This window comes from Hippoglossus hippoglossus, chromosome 4 (assembly GCF_009819705.1).
Source record: "Hippoglossus hippoglossus isolate fHipHip1 chromosome 4, fHipHip1.pri, whole genome shotgun sequence".
NCBI classification, from domain to species: domain Eukaryota; kingdom Metazoa; phylum Chordata; class Actinopteri; order Pleuronectiformes; family Pleuronectidae; genus Hippoglossus; species Hippoglossus hippoglossus.
Genome location: NC_047154.1, coordinates 14,021,200 through 14,033,238, shown reverse-complemented (window position 1 = coordinate 14,033,238; position 12,039 = coordinate 14,021,200). Strand labels below are relative to the sequence as shown.

Genomic DNA, 12,039 nt, shown 5'->3' with positions numbered 1-12,039 from the left:
TACCTGTGAGGATGCTGTCGGAGGAGAAGTAGGACATGAGGAAGGGCAGCACCTTCTCTTGGCTCCACCCGTGGTCCCCGTTTTCCTTCACCATATGGCAGGAGGGACACATTTCTGGTGAAGGCCACTGGATCTTTGGGAAGTTGGGGTCTTCAGTCAAAGCCCCTGGAGCGATAAACACAGAAGTAAGGTACAGCAGAGTTGTGACTGCTTCAGTACTGGAAGAAGTTCAAACAAACATTCAAAAAAAGGATCAGTTGTGACCAGGAGAGGGTTGGCGTGTGATTGAAAAATAAAAACCCCTGTGTGGTGAGAGCCACAATAATAAACCTGCTCTATTACTGACTCGTGCATTTTTCTGTAAATCTTCTATTTGCTTAAAATGTGTTTTACAGCTTTTGCAGCTTTACAAAAAAGCCATTTTTATGGCACATCTACTCCATTACACCCAGGACAATATTGCATTTTGAGTTTATTCTGTTACTTTACAGAACGATAAACATATGATAATTTCAGATAATATAATGTAGTGCTATACATTTAACTAAATGTGGTCCTGGTAGTTTATAGAGTGGACTCTAGGGAATCCATACGGTACTATGTAGACTTATTATAACATAAGAATGCTGTGTCAGGTAATAATGTATTTTTACCTGTGGGCAATTTATAATAGGTCTTGGAAAAGTTGTTTTTGAACACTCAACCTTGTGATTCAGTATTGTTTATGTTGTTCAGGATCTCAGGCCTCCCTCTTTGTCAACTCCAGCTGCATCAAAGTCTTCACAAACTTATATTAGAAAACGTAACCACACATCTCTGAGCTTCCAGTCAGCCGCTTCCTCTATTGTTGTTTCTTTTATTCTCCTTGTTGATGCGTTGACTCGAGGATGTAAGTGCTTTGAGGAGTGTGTGCAATCTGGGCTGAACCCATTTGATCTTGTCACAGTGCTCGTAAAAACTAAGTGCCTATATGCATATGTGTATGTATGTGTTTAAGTGTATATATGTAAATCATCTTTCTGTGCATGTAATCTAGGGATTGATATTTTGTGTGTGTGTGTGTATGTGTGTGGGCGTGTGGATGTATGACAGGGTCTAATAATGATCAATGGGCTTCTGGGATGTCCCAGTGGGAGGGGTGGTGAGATAATAGATGTGGCCAAAGTGGACAGCTTCTCTACGTGGGTATACGCACGCACACGCACACGCACACGCACACACACACACACACACACACTCCCTGTTTTCAGGCGGCAGACCCTGGTGCACTGGACCACCTGTCTTGTCCTTTCACACCCTTTTGAAAGCGGAGTCCAATCTCCAAATTGAACATGAGAGCAACAGAAACCTCTAAGGGCATCTGCCCTCCTAATGAATTAGAAACTTTCTCCTTTAACATGTTTTCTTTTATGTAGCCGCCGTCTACCCACACCCCTCATCTCACACACACCCCTCATCTCTCACACACACACACACACCCCTCATCTCTCTCTCACACACACACACACACACACACACACACACACACACACACACACACACACACACACACACACACACACACACACACACACACACACACACACAAGCTTAGGTGGAGGCACACAGTACAATCGCCCACAGGGACACCAACACAGGGCTGCGTCTAGTAATAAATTGCTTGTTGTCACCAACAGGCCATTGTGTGCACGTGTGTGTTTGTGTGTGTAAAAGGAGAGGGGAGAAAAGCAGAGCAGCAGCAGGTCTGTCACTTTACAGCACTGTCAATTTACATCCTCCAGCACCTCCATCGCTGCTCCCTCCTCCTCCTCCTCCTCCCCCTCCTCCTCCTCTCCACCGCTCAAGATTAATCTCAGTCATATGCAAGTGTATGTACTCTGCATACAGTACTTTACATAAAGGATACATCAATTTTACTGTGTCCTGGATGGGCTGCTGCCTGTGGGTGTGTGTGGGGGCTTTTATACATTTCAGCAGGTGAGAGCATGCACACACAGACACACACACGCATGCGCGCACATACACACACACACACACACACACACACACACACACACACACACACACACACACACACACACACACACACACACACACACACACACACACACACACACACACACACACACACACACACACCAGATGCCTCACATCTCTCCCCTTATTCTAATGAGCTTGCCACATTTGCGGCCAGGGTGACTTTAGCCATACCAGCCATACTGAGATTGCCACAATGGGCTGTCACTGAGATGTCATCACCGTCGCACATACATATTCATCAGGTATAAATATGTATTGTTCAGCACGTCAAACTAGCTTCCTCAGCACTAATTCTGTAAGTGAGGATCACCTGCACAAGGAGCCATCATGGCTGACGGGGAGCGCAGCTGATGTCAGACATTTTAATCTCATTTAAATAACCACGAGAAAACCTTCATCACATTTGTGGTCAGATATATTATATTGTTTAGTTTTACTTTATCTTTATCTATCTTAATTCCAGGACGTTCTATAGCATTGCAACGTAGGGAGTTTTTCAACATTTTCTCGATCTTGATTTTAAAAAATCTGACATATTTAAGGACTGATATTTGTGAGTGTGTGTAGTTTGGTGCAGATCAAAATTAAATCTATCTAATGGATCTAGTGAATTTAAATGTGGTTTCATGAGGGGACTGATGGGCCTTGGCGGAGGTATGCACTTCTCTGAGCGCTACAGCAGAGACTGTCTGCACACTAAAACTTGGAAGCTCTGAAAATATTTTTGATGAGGCAACATTTGCCAAACCAACCTCTGACAAAACATTAAGGTGAAAATATCAATTCTGGTGCCGAATATGTGACTCAGATAGTCAGGGGCTCTGTTACAGATCTGATTGATCGTACCGTAGTTGTAGTTGTTCAGCTCTGTCCTTTTAGGGAAACTCTACAAGCTGTTCAAGTTGTTGTTTGTCAACATGCACCATTTATTGAAAAATGTAATTGACATATGCAATACTATAGGACATTTCAAACAATGCCAGGTCCTAGGAATAATCAAGATGTGTCTGTGTACCATAGAATCTCACATTCAGCAGGCAGTGCTGCACATGATTTCACAGAAGTGGAGCAGTGAGGCCCGCTGCAGCTTTTTGTCTGTAGAAATGTGAATCAGTCTCAGCCTGTTGACAAGCAGCAACAGGACAGAGCTGCCACCAGTCTTCATTCTGCCCCTGCGAGGAGGCCGAGGGCCCTGGGGCCTCTTTGTTGCCAGCTAAATTAATTGTTCAGCCGCTTTACAAATAGATGCTCTTTCATGCATGGCTGCTCTTGAAAGGAGGGGCGGGGAGGCCTGCTAAAGAGCTCCACTTTAGGCAAAAGGGAGAGGAGGGGTTGAGTGGATGGAGTGTGCTCTCCTGAGGGAGACACAGCCACTCATTGCTACAAACACAGCCAAACCCTCAGCTCCTCCCTCTCTCTCTTTCCCTCTGTGAATCTCCCGACTTATCCCCTGTGGACCCCAGCCCGCCCTCCGCCGTGACTAACTCCCCCCTGCCACACGCCACAACTTGACCCATGTTTGGAAACGCTGCGTGTGTGGGGAAGGGGCAGGAAACGAGGGGGGACCGCGTGTGGCTTGTGTCATGGTGTTTGCCACCTGCTGTCACACAATACCTTGGGAATTGTGTGTCTGTGTGTGTGTGTGTGAGTGTGTGTAAAGAGGGGTGGCTCCTGTGGGACCCATCCTGTGGGGATGCTGCACTATTACTTGTCAAGCAGAGGATATGAGTCCCAGGGGACAGTGAGTGGAAAGAGAGAAAGATGGGCACGGCAGTAGAGAGGGAAGACACCGTGGATGAAGGGGGGAAGGCTGAATAGTGCTCAAGTGTCTGGGGAGCAGACACTCGCAGGGACCAGTGTCCTTCTAGTCCCTGCTGTTCAGGACACAAGCTGTCCCTGAAAAAGGGGAGGGGGAAGTCAACACAAACAAAAGGCAGTGATTTAACAAAGTGGGCTGTTAATGACAGCCCTGCGCCTCATAAAGTCATGGACACAGACGAGGGAGGAGGGACGCTCAGGGGCTGTTTAGCAAGAGTGACATGAAGAAGCGTAATATGCAGATAGGGCCGGGTCAGAAACGAGAGAAAACTTTAGAAACTTCTGGACAGAGTGAGAAAAGACAGATGTCTGGACAGGTGATGAGAGGAAAAAATGCAGAAGGAAAGATCTGAAGAGTCCCCTTTCTGTGTAAGACCATGTTATCAACTTGAGCTGCTTTCAGACGTGCACTGAGGTCCCGACGTTTGCCTGAAAACATTCGGAGGAGCTGAACGCAGATGAGAGCAGTTCAGCACCGAAAATATCAGAGTAGAAAAAATGTCTACTGAATCTAATGGATTCAGGGGGACAAGGCCATGAGTCAAGGTATGAGTGCAGACTTTGGATGAATAGAAAATGTTTGAAGCCTGGTGAGGCGATGGTGGGGGGACACTGGGGTAAGGGTGTTAGAGGGATGGAAGAGGATAGAGGGGGGAGTCAGGAGAAAACGGGTGAGGTAGAAACAGATGATACTTGCAGGGCTAAGACGAGGTGACAGCTGGTGTCTGATCTGAGGATCCACCCTTCCTCATCCCCTCACCCTCTTAGTAGTATTACGGGGGTCTAACTGACCACGAGGGGAAACTGGAAGTTAAAATCTTCCCCAAAATGGAGGAAGGTAAGACTTATGATTCCATGGAGGGGATGTGTTCACATTGAGGAGAGGAGCGAGGAAAAAGGAAAGGATGTGAGGGAGTGGGAGGGACAGGGACAGCACTGAAGGGCTTGGCACACAAAGAATTACATCAATCATCTGTACTAAGTTTGTCAACTATTCTATTTCCTGTGTAGTTTCTAAGAGAGTAAATTCTTTATGTTTTCTAATTTATTGGTTGCATCTTAAATCATAATATTTGTTATCACAGTATGATATTTATAAAAAAAAAAAAGGAAAAGTTCCAAAAACTGAAAGGAACGCTAAAAAAACACTAGATCACCTATATTTAAAACAGAAAAACTAACATTTTCTGAGTGGAAACTGACAAATGTAACTGGAATTCTCTATTTTGTAATTTACAGAAAAGACACATTGCTTTTGATTATTTACATCAAGGTGGTTATTTTTTCATCTGCGTTTGTTAGTTATTTAGTAGGATTATGCAAAAACAACTCAACCCTGGATCCAAGATTTAAAAAAGAATTTCTTTAACAATGCGAGATAGTGTTTTTTTTTTAACATTTTTGCAGATTTACCCGAGAATAAATCCTGGATCCTGATGAAAAAAAGAATGCACATTTAAAGGACTGATATCTATGAGTGAGTGACATTTGGTGCAGCGTGGACTGTTGGGTCTTGACGGAGGTATGTGTTCTACTGAGTGCTATTCTTGTTTTTCTTGTGACATTAAAAAATATAAGTTAGTTTCATCTGTCAAAAGGACATTGTTCCAGAAGCATTAAGACTCGTCACCATCAATTTTAATGCAACTCCATTTGTGCTTTCTTACGTTGCCCTTTAAAAAGTGAGCTCTTCCTGAGTCTTCTTCACTTTCATTCAGAGAACAACATATGATGGGTGTGTCTTTCAGTAAGAAATAACTGCTGTATAAAAGCTTTTCCACTGTAATTTAAGGAAAAACTAAAAGTGAACCACAACTGCTAACTAAACAATGAAAAGGAGACTTTTGAGATTTTTCTAACTATGTAACCTCGACTGTGCTAACCCCCACCTGCTAGTCTGTTGTTGACGCGATTGTGTTTGGCCCACAACCACAGGACGGCCGCCGACATGTTCACCATCGGCAGACCTTCGCTCGCCATGTTCTCAAAGTGCTCTGCACACGGCCTGCAGCCGAAGAAGCTGTGGACGTATTTCCTCATCGCAGTCAGCACCTCCTGAGGATCTGGAGGGGGAATAAAAGACACCAGAGGAGTTAATAATGGAAATATGCAGCGTGCGTCACAATATGGCTTTTTAACAAAAGACCAGCAAAAGACTCAGTAGGAAAAACACAGATACCAACATTAAAATGTTTTGCTCAGGTGTCAACATGCAAAACACCAGGACCCTGAAACTGAAGCAGCTAAATGGAATTCAGCCACTGATATATTGTAACTATCACTACACACAGTTATTTTTTATTCTGAACATACAGCTGATGGAAGTTGAAACACACAGGAGTAAATGTAAATATGCAAATGCACAGATTACCTCATTGCAACAATCAGACATTATCTCTAATGAAAAGCACAATAACCTGCCCCTTGTAAAGCCATACATTCAAACGTACAGTGAACGTGCACTGCAGCCTGAGAGCTCGCTAATGGCAGAGCGGGTCCACAGCCTCCAGGATTCCCACGGTTATGTGGGCCAGGAGTCACAGAGAGCTGGGTTAACCCCATATTGAGATGAATAATCTATGCCAATGGGATAACCCAACGTGGAGATTAAACACAGTTAACCCACTGTGTGAATGGTGGCCAGGCCGTTGTCTCAGGACCTGAACAGTACGCAAACATATTTCCACAGAGCTGTTCGGTTTTGTGCTCGGCTTAGCAGGAAGTTGAGATGAGCAGTCGAAGTGTGTCTGGGAGCGTGTGTGTGTGTGTGTGTGTGTGTGTGTGTGTGTGTGTGTGTGTGTGTGTGTGTGAGTGTGTGTGTAAATAGGGACAAGCTTGTGTTCAAGATGTTCAACCTTCACTTGTGTTTACTCCTTTGATAAAGTAGGCAGCTTGTGTATATGGAAGAACTGAGTTTCATGTTATGGTCAATATTGTCCTGTGCGGGTGTGTTACCACCCATTAAGATGGTGATCTGTGGGGGGCCAGATGGACACCCCCTTTTGGCCAGTCCATCTGCAGGTCACATGACGGTACGTAAACCTTGGGATTAATCTGTGTCTGTGTGTGTGTGTGTGTGTGTGTGTGTGTGTGTGTGTGTGTGTGTGTGTGTGTGTGTGTGTGTGTGTGTGTGTGTGTGTGTATGAATGTATGTGTGTGTCCGTTGAAGGGAGATTAACGTCCCTGCCAGGAGCGGAGCCTCCGGTCGTCTGTCTGTTTTATTAACCACTCACATTCCACTAATCTAACGTAATCCCTTTTCACACAGTCACAAATAGGCTCAATTTTAGCTGCGACCAGAAGACACAAAGCACAGGATGGAAAATTATTCTGGTCAAAACGTCATGGAGACACACGTCTGTGTTTCTCTGTGCCAGACTTTTGCCAGTTTGATGTAAAATCAGGTCTGTGTGAAAGAGAAGTAGCCCACCCCACATTCTTGGGCTAATTTGTATACAAAGCCCTCACCTCACCCCTGTCTCTGTGAACTCTCAGTGCCCTTTTCTTACCCAGAGATAGAAAGAAGGCATTTTGGGAAAGTGAGGACAGGCTGTTCGTCACTTTTTCAAATGGCTATAAAAGGGTTAAGACTTTGTTTTAGGATTAGAATTGGTTTTAGGTTAGGGTAAGAGCAAGACCAAGGGTTAGGTTTGGGTTCAAATGCAGCACTCGAAACCCCCTTGTGTTTAAAAACTCAGTATTAGCATACCTGCCAATTGTGACGTAATTTAAAGACGTATAAGTGACTGCTCAGAGGGGCACGGGCACAGAGTTATCGTGCAAGTTTTAAGCCCCCCCCTAAATAAATAATTAGAAATAAAATGTTTAAAGGAGAACATTGATGCAGAGGGGGCTGTTTTTATTGGTTAGGGTTATAGGCAAGATTAAAGTAAAATTATATTTCATTAGTTTTAAATTAGAACCTGTTGGGTTAAGAGAAGTGGGCAGGGAAGTAGGTCTAACTCTGAGAAAATAAAGAAACAGTGATGAAAAAATGAAAATAAATAAATGAATTAACAAACAGAAAGGGTTCTCCTTCAATATAAAAGGTGAGGTGTGTGTGTGTGTGTGTGTGTGTGTGTGTGTGTGTGTGTGTGTGTGTGTGTGTGTGTGTGTGTGTGTGTGTGTGTGTGTGTGTGTGTGTGTGTGTGTGTGTGTGTGTGTGTACCTGAGCTTCCAGCCGTCTTGGCCTGGACAGTGAGAACATGGAAGAGAGTCCACACCCCACAAGGGAAACGTCTGAATTGAGGCTGTGAACCCTGACAGCCCACCCACCTCTCTCCCTCGGGCAAAGCCGTGTCTGGAGACTGAGAGAAGGAGAGACCAGAAACAGAAAAACACAAATTAGAAGGAGCTCAGAAAGATAATGTTGGTGATATTCTATATTTTTCTTATTGTGGATAAATCCCATAAAAAGACCAAAACCAATGACAGAGTGATCCTGCTAACAGCCATTTCCTGTGTTTTAATACAGTGGGATTAAGTCTAAGTGCGACAGATAGTGTTAGAAAAACAATGTTAGAAAAACAGACAAACACATTGTTGGTTTAAGTCTTTTCTTGGGATTTGTTCACGATAAGAAAAACATAGAAACTCGCCATTCTTCTCCGTTGAAAATGACAAAGATCGTCTAAAAAGTGGAGCCTCCCCAACCTGTTCAACTTAATGAAAGCCGCTCCGTGTAGTTTCCTTGATCAATGAGAAGTCAATCTCAGGTTAATGGCTCGGCCCTCCGCTAATGAACAGAAACCATACAGATCTCTAACCATGAGCCTCGGCTGAATCCAACGACATATTTTCTCTGACATAAAGTCGTTTCTCTCACCACGCTGCGTTGCCATTGCCGGCGTGATTGACAGGGTTACTCACATGTCAATAGTAAAGATTTGGTGTGTGTGTGTGTGCGTGGGTGTATACAGAGTCCATTTCCTCTGAGGCGAAGTCTATTCATACCTTCCCATTGATTCATTGATCCATTGATTTGCCTGCTAAAAGCTAATGATGTAAGTAAGTGACTCTTTCAATTTGCGAGGGGCCGTATACCGGAGGCATGCAGGCTTCATTCCAAAGACAACAGCACATAGATTTTCAGGCCGTATGTGCTGGCACCGACACAAGGGCAAAGTACATATTGAAACACCTCCATATTTATCTGTTTCTATGTATTTGTACCGTGTGTTGTGATGTTTCTTCGACGGTGTCTCTGAGGTGGTGTTGATCTGAGGAAGTGTCCAGACTGACATGTCAACTCGTAGCTCAGCAGAACGACGAGGCTACTGGGTAAATTTTGTAATGACCTGTCCTCTGTTCTCCCTGCAGCGGCTTATCTCTCTGGGGCGCACTCTATTTTCATTAAAATGCCTCCCTACCTGCTCAGGCTGAAAAACGTTCCGATTCATGCACTTTCTCGATGCTGTATCTCGTACAGAGGCCACTTCTGAAACCAATGAATGGACCAAAGATGGAGGACGGACAAAAACAGTGAAACCTTTGGACAAGAACAAACAAGAAGCTCCAACTTCATTGCAAAGAGGATTCATACTGTCAAAACATATTTGATGGCTGCCTGCAAAGCTGCTTTCATGCACTGAAGTCTGGACATTTTCAGGAAAATTGTCCATAGGTAAGAAGGCAAATATCCGAGTCAGTTGCTTCGGACATTTCCTGAACATCACCCTGAGAATTTCAATATCTCAGGGTGAAAAAGAGGAGCCATACGTGTAGAGGACGCAGACAAAGACCTGGAAAGGTTGACACCGGTGTCGACATGCTGATACAAAAACATGTGTTTTTCCGCTGCAGGATTTATAGAACATGTCCTGCCTCCAGCATTATCGACCCCAGGCGCCGCCCCTTGCCTGAACCGGTCTGACCCGGACAATCTCCTTCTGCATATGTTGAAAGGCAAACGTTCATGTCTAAAAACAGCTTATTTCTCTGTCTTGACTTACCTGTGCTGAGTTATCCACCATCTCTTTAAAAGCCTCGTAGGAAATCTCATCTCCAGACTGGTCCTGTAGCCAGGAGCTCAAACTCTTCAACAGGTTCATCACCACAGGACGGCCCGGAAAGTACTGCAGGCACAAAACAGCAGAGCACAGTGGAAACAAACGATTACGTCATTATGGTGCAAACAAGGTGTAGAGAGAGTTACTGTCATTATCAATTCATCCCCAGGTGAGTTGAGTATCAGATTAGAACTTTGGACAATAAAATCTATAAAAACAATTGCTTGTTGTTCAACAAATAATCCAAATTCAGATAATGTACAATTGAAGAAGACTAGAAAACAGCATGAAGTCACATTAGAAATGTTGATCCTGTTTATATTTAGCATCACTGGGATGTCCTGGGATGTCCTGAGCTAAACAAAAGGGGGGACCGGGCCTTTGCCGTGGCTGCCCCTTCTCTCTGGTACAGTTTAACTCTTCATATCAGTTCAGTCCAGACCCTCGAAACATTTAAATCATTGTTAAGACCCACTTCTTCTCACTGGCTCTCAATTCAAGTTGAGTTTGCTCTTGTGCAACATTTTAATTCTTAAATGTTATGATGTTTAGTGTCTGTTTTTTTTTTTTATATGTATCTTTTATACTCCTTTATTTTCAGATTTTAAGCCGGCTAGCACTTGGGTAAACTGTGGTTGTTTCAAATGTGATATATAAATAAACTTTGACTTAACTTGCCTTAATAAACACACAGTGTCTGATGAGGAGTCGCCAGCTCATCCTCAAAAGTGTTTGTGTGCTACGTAAAAGTTGTGGAGTGTTTTTCCTCCCCAGCACCGTTCAACAATCTCCCTAAATGTGACAACAACAATCGAGCTTAAGCCTTTTCCTTCATTAAGATCCATTTCCTAAGCCGCTAACACCACTTAGCCACCGTCGACTCGTGGCTTTGTCCTGTTGAGTATTTACTTCTTTTCAAACCTGCACCGCCATGGCAACTCCACAGCTGAGAGGAAACGTGACACCGCGACTTGCAGAGGAAATCCAGCTGATGTGCGTTTGAGACCAGTGATGACAGAGCGAGGACGGACGGAGAAAAACATGTCTTTACACACACAACGCCGACAAAAGACACCGCTGATGTCTCAAGTGTGCTGACAGTAGAGCGGCTGAAGACATTTCAGCTAAATGTGCTTCCCTCTCCTTTACAGTAAGCCTCTTTGTGGAACAGTTGGAGATAATGGTTCTGTTTCCAGGACATAAACACATTACAGGGATCAGGCTTTTTCCAAAACTGACACAACAGGACGACTCCCATGGTAACTTAAGTTGTAATATTTAGCTTCCTTAAAAGACAAAAGAGAAAATGTACATAATCTACGAAAAAAACAGAAAAAGCAGAAGACAGACAGAGCTGGAGTCAAGCAATACGTGAAGTGGACCTCTTTTGAATTGCATTGTTGGGTCTTCTTGACTCGGCCTCCGCCATCTGTTCACCAAACACACCTGCACACTCTGGCGTTCACACACACGCCTTTCAGTCTGTGGCTCAGCCGTCCATTCATGGTTCCCCTAACAGGATCTGTGTGTTCCACCCTGCCCACTTAACCAGACCCCCAGTGATTTGCTTAAACCTCCTTGTCCAAGGTGAACACAGCGCTGCCCTGTCCCTCATCTTTACCCTCACACCAGAGCGCCACAGAACCTTTAACCCCTTCATCCGCTCAGCCTGCAGGGAATGATCTTTCTCTCCAGCCACAGACAGAAGTCGGAATCAGACGGTTGGAAGAATTCAATTTGTTTTGCATGGTCAGAAGTTACTTGTCAAAAGATACTTAACACACATCACTGTCAAATGCTCTGCTCCTTCATTCCTATTGTAGAAAAGACACCATGAGTGAGTTTGGCTGCTGAATGAGTCATAAATTTAGATACAATTTCAGATTTAATAAAGATTTTTTTAATCTTTCACTTGTTCTTTAATTGTAATTTCAGTTCAGAAACACAAAACCTTAGTAACAAATAGAAAAATTTACGTATTTGAACTGTCAAACGTTTGACCCCTAAAGTGTGTGTATATATTTGCTGATGCCGATGCCAACAACAATATTAAGAGTAAAATATATTTATATTTATATATTAGATATTGATGAATCATCCAATATTAAAGGGGAAAAATTGTGAATGTTTCCTTACTTGTTGCCATCGAACCCTTGAAACAAAGAAATGTAAT

The 12,039-nt window shown here is 43.7% G+C and overlaps 1 protein-coding gene across 2 annotated transcripts in view; it reads right to left on the bottom strand.

Moving 5' to 3' along the window:
• qsox1 (quiescin Q6 sulfhydryl oxidase 1) overlaps positions 1-12,039 on the bottom strand; it is a 31,420-nt gene that overhangs the window by 2,489 nt on the left and 16,892 nt on the right. For both annotated transcript variants that reach the window (XM_034583020.1, XM_034583019.1), the window contains exons 9-12: positions 9,810-9,932; positions 8,027-8,165; positions 5,748-5,921; positions 4-165 (exon numbers count right to left, since the gene is read on the bottom strand). In XM_034583020.1, coding sequence (XP_034438911.1) covers positions 4-165; positions 5,748-5,921; positions 8,027-8,165; positions 9,810-9,932 — 598 coding nt within the window. The remainder of the gene's footprint in view (positions 1-3; positions 166-5,747; positions 5,922-8,026; positions 8,166-9,809; positions 9,933-12,039) is intronic.